This window comes from Nothoprocta perdicaria, unplaced genomic scaffold (assembly GCF_003342845.1).
Source record: "Nothoprocta perdicaria isolate Ctin4 unplaced genomic scaffold, notPer1 scaffold_357, whole genome shotgun sequence".
NCBI classification, from domain to species: Eukaryota; Metazoa; Chordata; class Aves; order Tinamiformes; family Tinamidae; genus Nothoprocta; species Nothoprocta perdicaria.
In genome coordinates this window covers 1-6,609 of record NW_020455596.1, presented here as the reverse complement: position 1 = coordinate 6,609, position 6,609 = coordinate 1, and the positions used below count along the sequence as shown (strand labels likewise).

At 56.4% G+C, this 6,609-nt stretch overlaps 1 protein-coding gene across 1 annotated transcript; it reads left to right on the top strand.

The window, feature by feature from the left end:
• Positions 1-1,290: 1,290 nt before the first annotated feature.
• LOC112951575 (histone-lysine N-methyltransferase SETD2-like) lies at positions 1,291-6,370 on the top strand (the record flags this gene model as incomplete). The annotated part of the gene is made up of 2 exons (XM_026044279.1): positions 1,291-1,320; positions 1,992-6,370. Coding segments are annotated over exons 1-2 (4,409 nt in total), but the record flags the coding sequence as incomplete, so codon positions are not given.
• Between the last annotated feature and the right edge of the window lie 239 nt (positions 6,371-6,609).

Sequence of the window (6,609 nt, the reverse complement as noted above, 5' to 3'; positions counted from 1 at the left end):
TTTGCAATTCCCACATGGCAGCAAAGGTAACGGGCCAAGAGAAAACCCAAGAGACGGAAATTATTGGAACTTCCCAGCGTGGCAATGGTTTCTGCTGGTGATCTGTGCTGCTCTAGGACCGTAGTCTGCATTGGGTGTCATGGTCCATGGACAACCTCTGTTCATGGCAAACGGGGAGCTGCAGGAGGGACGTCCTGCTTGGAGCAGGAACCCTCCTCCAAGGGGTTTGGAACCCTTGGAGCTCCAGGAATTTGGTATTTTTCAGGGAAAAAATCCCTGGGTGAACATACAGGGGGGAAATATTTCCTATGCAGCACATAAAAAGCCCCCAAATCCTACGGTTGGATCCATAGGAGCTTCTGTCTGCCCTTCATGCATGTGTTTTGCACATGGGGGGATGTATCCAAGCTCCCCAAAAGCTTTCATGGAAGTTTTTGGGAAAGCTTTTCCTACTGATGCTCTGTATTTTCATATTTATGTGTCGGTTGTGTAGGTGCTACAGTGGGGAAATGCAAATTTGGAGTCAGATGCACTTTTGTGTTGCAGTTTGGGTTGGACATCTGGATATTTGGGACAGTAGAAACCTGAGCTCTTGCTGCTACAGGGTCCCAAGAACTACATGTAAATTGAGGGGGAAACGGGTTTTTTTTGCCCGCAGTGCTTCAGACCCTTGTGCATTAGTTAAGGTTTAAAAAATGATACGCGGATCCTATTGAAAACAGGTACAGTATTTCCCAGAGGAACAGGAGTGCAGGGAAGGCGGTTTTGCAGCATTTGGCCACACGCTTTTTGCAAGGTCCCTCTTTGTGCCGTGCATGCCCTTTCAGAAATACCTAAAAGGAGCCAGATTTTCTTTTTCCTCCCCCAAAATGCAGTTAACCCCCATTCCTGATGATGGGAAGTGCGTGTGATACCGGGCTGATTGGCCAGGATTCGGTCACATGCAGCCCGGGACGTGTTACTCTTCAAAATTTAATAAACCCAGGCATTTTACCAAAGGAAAGAAAGCAAAATCTTATATAAGTGGCATCTGAGGGTGCAAATAAGATGGGATGGGGTTTTCATCCCCCCCAAACGACTTATTTAATAATTTACCACCAAGCCTTCAGCCTTAGCAGCTCCGCATTGTTTCAGCGAAGTTAAAGGATAACAAAGTGCCCGATAATTCACAGTGGGCTGCAGGAAGCCGCTCGTGCTGCCAAGGATGTCTTCATGCAGTAGTTATGAGCCCAAAGCTCTGCTCTATACGGTTTGTAGACCGCGCAGCTCCTCTCGTCCAGAGCGTGCTCCATGGACAAAGTGCAATTAGAGCTAATGCAGGTAGGATTGGGAATATTGCCAGAAACACCTTTTTTGCAGGTGTTTGTCCTTGCCAATGGCTTGCTCTGCTGGTGTGGATAGCGAGGAAGCTTTTGCAAAGACAAATCTTCAGTTTTCAACCAACGGGACAAGCGCCACGACAAGTAAATATCCTGTGCTCTGGAAGTGGCTGATCTCAGGCTTTCTAAGCACATTCCATAAGGGAAGAGGTTCTTTCCTTGATAACCCTGGTGCCCTCAACCTGCTCCGTGTCCACACGAGGGCATCTCGGTGTCAGGGGGGATGTTTTGTCACTTGGGACCACAGAAACCCGATGGGGGAAAGCGGCGCTGCGGCCTCAGTTAACTTCATAGGTTGAATCCCATCTTTTTTTGTAAGAAAGAAAGAAACCTGAGAAGGTTTGGTTGAGTCACCAACAAGGGAGGAAAGGGCCGAAATCCCAAGGGAAGTTTCGCTCAGGGCTCCAAACGATCATCCCATTGAATTGGGTCCTAGCAGAGACAGGCGCAGAAGGTCACTGGGCTCCCCCTTGAGCCACCGATACCAATTTCTAGCTTATTGGCATGAAAAATTCCGAGGAAAAGAAAGATTATCCAATGTTTCTGCAGGGGAGGGTTTTAAAAAGCAATCTGCTCGTTCCCCTAACGGCCCCTGCTCCTTTTTCGTTGCAGAGCAAGACGGAAACCGTGCCGAAGGCTGGCTTCATCAAAGGGCCGCTCTTCAAAGGGGTTGCTTCGAGCCGCTTTCTGCCCAAAGGCACCAAAACGAAGGTTAACCTCGAGGAGCAGGGAAGACAGAAGGTGTCCTTCAGCTTCAGCTTAACCAAGAAAACCTTGCCCAATAGGTTTCTGACCGCTCTCGGAAACGAGAAGCAAAATGACACGCCGCCCTCGCCGGCAGCCCCGCTTCAAGCTGACTTTAACCCCAAAATCAGAATGGACCTGGGGGACGCTCCTGGTGCTCCTGAAGAGTCTTCGCCTCCGAAGCCAAAGGTAGAGCTGGGGAAGATCCATTTCAAGAAGCATTTGCTTAACGTCACGGCGAAACCGGTGGCCGCGCTGCCGCCACCGCCGGCCGTGGCGCCGGTGACGGAACCGGTGGCCGCGGAATTCCCGTCAACGCCGCCGCCGCCGCCTGTGCCGACGGTGTCACCACCAGCATCCGCGCCCGTTCCTGCCGCGACAGCCTTGTCCCCGCTGCCCGTGACGTTGTTGTCGACGCTGTTGCTGTCGCCGCCTGCGGAGGCCGAGGTCCCCGCTTCCAAGGAGCCGTGTCGCGCGGTCCCGAAGGAAGCTTCGGATGTGGACGTTAGGCAGGACGCTGTGTTGCACAGTTCCGAGGAACATTTAGCTCAAAACGCGCTCGTGCAGGCGGAAATAACCCCCCCGAAGGAAGATTCCCATATTGGGAGAGAGGATGAAGTTTCGGACAGCTCCAAGGGTGCTTCCCTGTGCTCTAGGAAACAGGCTTCGAAGAGGAAGTTCTCCCAGTCCGACGGCCCCGTCCCCGGCTCTGAATCCGACGAGGATTCTGTGAGGACTTCCTCCAGCCAGCGGTCGCACGAGCCGAAGATATCGAGCACGGAAAAGGAGCGAGATTCCAGAAGAAGCTCCACTTCTCTCAGGGGCGAAGAGCTGGGCAAGTCCTCCTCGCGATCCAAGTCGGAGCGGGATGAAAAATACTCGGGTTACTCCAAATCGGAGCGAGACTCGCGGTATGGGTCGTCCCGCTCCAGGTCGGACAGGGAGAGGAGACGGAGCCGCTCGCGCTCGCGCTCCCGCTCCGAGCGGAGCTCCCGCACCAGCTCTTCCTATTCGAGGTCGGAGCGCTCGCACTACTACGAATCCGAGCGGCGCTACCATCGGAGCTCGCCGTACAGGGAGAGGACGAGGTACTCGCGCTCGTACGCGGAGAGCCGGGCGCGGGAGAGCTCGGATTCCGAGGAGGAGTACAGGAGGACGCATTCCAGGGCGGGCGACGCGAGGCGCACGTCCTCCCACTCCTCCTCCTACCGCGACTCGAGGACGTCCTACTCCAAGTCGGACCGGGACGGCAAAACGGAGTCGTCCCACGAGGCGGAGAGGAGAGGGAAGTCTTCTTCCAAAGCAGACAGGGATCCCAAAAGGACTTCGGAAAGCGAAGCCCCCAAAAGGTGCTCTCCCCTTAGCGACTTAGGCTACCGAAAGGGGACATCCCATTCTAAACCTGACAGTAATGTGAATTCCTCCCGCTATAAGTCCACCCCTTCAAAGACCCCAGCGCCAAAGCCTGAAAAATTGAAAAGCTCTTTCTGTTGTGCAGAATCGAATGAAGAACTAAAGCAGCAGTCTAATTCTCTAGATTTAGAGGCCTCTTGCCTACGGAGCGGCGAGGCGAGACCGGCCCTTGCAAAAAAGTTGGAAAGGGAAAAGACACTTTCTCCGGTGAGGCAATTAAACGAGTCGCCCGCTTTTAGAAAGGCAGATGAGCCAAAAGATGGGTTTTCTAACGCCAAATCTGGCGACCTCATAGGAAACGAATGCCATGCCAGTGTTAAGGAACAGGAGACGCTGATAAAGCAGGACCCGTTAAGAACTTACTTGCCCGTGGACCTCGATATAAACGGGTCCCCTGAAGGTAGGTGTGAGGACTCGGCGACGTGCGGCGCCTCCAAAGCGGAGGCCGCTGCGGCCTCTTCCGAGCCGTGCCGGTGGGAAGCGGCCGCCGCGGGGAACAGCGGGGCTTTGTGTGCGTTGCCCTCCAACGGCTCCGAGAGCCCGGCTGCAGCCGGGGAGCAGGAGCGGGGCCGGTCCCACGTGGAGTCCAGCGAGTGCAGCAGCCTCTGGAAAGCGGCGGAGGCTCCCGGCGCGGAGCAGAGAGGGGAGGCCGCGCCGTTGCCCCTCGGGAATGGGGATCGATGCCCAGCTTGGCTTAGGAAGCCGGATGAGGAGGCGCCTCCGCGCGACGCAACCAAAGAAGCCGTTTTTTGCTACGTTTCGGAGGCTGCCGCCCCTCCCTTGTGTCACTCGGAGGTCGAAATTGAAGTGGAGGCGGCGGATGTCAGAGTCACCTCGGAGGCTTTTCTGGACGTTCCCGTGGAGCCGCAAACGGTGACGTGCGGTTACGAGAGCACGGAGGAGCAGAATTCCAAGGCAGCCTGCGGAGACGAGCGGGATGCTGTGGATCCTTCCCATCGCCTTAGCTTGGCAGTGGATAGCTCAAGCAGAGATTCCTCCCAGGACGGGTGTTCCCTGAGGGTGAAATCGGACAATCCCGGCGTTCCGCAGCAGCCGGACGAAGGGGTCGCTTCCAAGTGGGATCGGGCCCCGCCGGATCAAGGCGAGAAGCTGCTGCAGCTTTCCGAAGGCGAAGAGGTGCAGGAGTTGGGTAGCCAGCACGTTGAGTTTCATTCGGCGAGAGCAAAGCCCTCATTCCAAGATGAGCACTCGTATTATTCCGAAGTGCCCCTGGAACACCGGAGCAGGCAGAGAGCAGCAGCAGAAGGTGCCGTTTCTACCGGAGGAGCGGGCTCGGATGAGCAGCGTCTCGGCATATTCCTGGAGAGGGACGAAGGGAATGAGTCCGTGGTGGCCTCGGCTTTTTCGGGAGCTTTGTATCCGTCTTGCGACCTCGTGGTCACGGCGGAAGAAACGGTCGCTCAAGCGGCGACGTGCGACAGCAGCGGCAACGCTTCCGAGGGCGTCTCCGCCGGCCACGACGGCTGTTCGGACACGGCCGAGAGCGAGAGCGAGGCCGGCAGCGAGGAGAGCGATTCGGAAGACTCGGATTCTGATGACGCCGTGCCACGGAAACGGCTCCAGTCCATCGTGGTGGTGCCCAAAAACTCCACCATAGCCACGGAGGAGAGCAGCCCCTGCTCGTCTCGGGGCGGCCAGGGGCTTAGGCGCTACTCGGACCACTGGGACGACGAGCGGCCCGAGTCCAGCCGGCCGTACTACGAGGAGAGGTCGGAGAACGCGGCGAGTAAGAACGGGCCGCAAGCGGAGAGCAGATGTTCTCCTCGCGGGACGGACAAGAGCCCCGCGACATCCACGGAGCTGAGCAGGAAGGAAGCGGAGGAGCTGCGCGTGGACGCGTCCCAGCCGCAGAGCGACGGTGTCGACAGCACCAGCCAGGCAGACCTGGCGGCGGATTCCAACGGAAAAGGCGACGCGGAGCAGAGGATGATCCTAAAGGAGCTGGTGGGCCGGCAGGAAGAGCAGACCTTTTGTCTGCCCGAGAGCTTCGAAGGTCCCGACAAACCTCAGACCCAAACGAGTTCTTCCAAACCGGACAGTAGGCAAGGGAAGGGGGGGCTTAATCAGTTGGGAACCGGAGACTTCTCCAGGGTGGACGGTTTTCATGCGGCGGAGGATTTGGGTGGTTTCGGCTGGGACTTTTCCCAGCCGGAGAAGCCCAGTAGCACCTACCAGCAGCCCGACAGCAGCTTGGGGGTCTACCCGGGTTACGTTCTCCAGCCCGGGGCGGGAGCCTACGGCGCCTCGCAGAGCTACTGGCAGGGCAATGGATATTGGGATGCCAGATCCGCGAGCCGGCCTTCTGGGATGAGCTATGAGCGAGCTCAAGGGCAAGTCCCGGATTCCTTGACGGAGGATCACGAGGAGGACGAGGACGACCGCTGGGATGACGACTGCAAGGCTCGTTTCCCCAGCCCGTCGGGCACATTCCATGGCCCCGCGGAGCGGGAACAAGGTTCCGTGCAGGCACATGAGATCAGCAGTAATTCCACCAAGGAGGCCGGCGCCGTCGGTGAGAAGAAGGAGGAGGTGAAGGCCTTGGAGAAGAACGACCTGAAGGAACGAGGGCCACCCAAAAAGAGGCGCCAGGAGGTGGAGAGCGACTCCGAGAGCGATGGAGAGGCACGGGAGAGGAAGAAGGTAAAATCAGAGGGGGAGCAAGTGGATTCTTCGCCGCAGGACTCCTCCATGGTTGGCCGGTTGTGTATCATGGAAGACTTCAGAGACCCGCAGCGCTGGAAGGAGTTTGCCAAGCAAGGGAAAATGCCCTGCTACTTCGACCTGATTGAGGAAAACGTGTACTTGACAGAAAGGTAACTCATTTATTTATTGTTTTTTTTTTTTTTTTTTAACTATTTTTTTTCACCCCTAGCTTTTCTAGATTCCAGCTTATATATATTTTTATTTAGTTTTCTTCCAAATGGGCAGTTAGTAGAGCAGTGAGAGTGGGTAGGGAAGATTCTTCGCCGCAGGACTCCTCCATGGTTGGCCGGTTGTGTATCATGGAAGACTTCAGAGACCCGCAGCGCTGGAAGGAGTTTGCCAAGCAAGG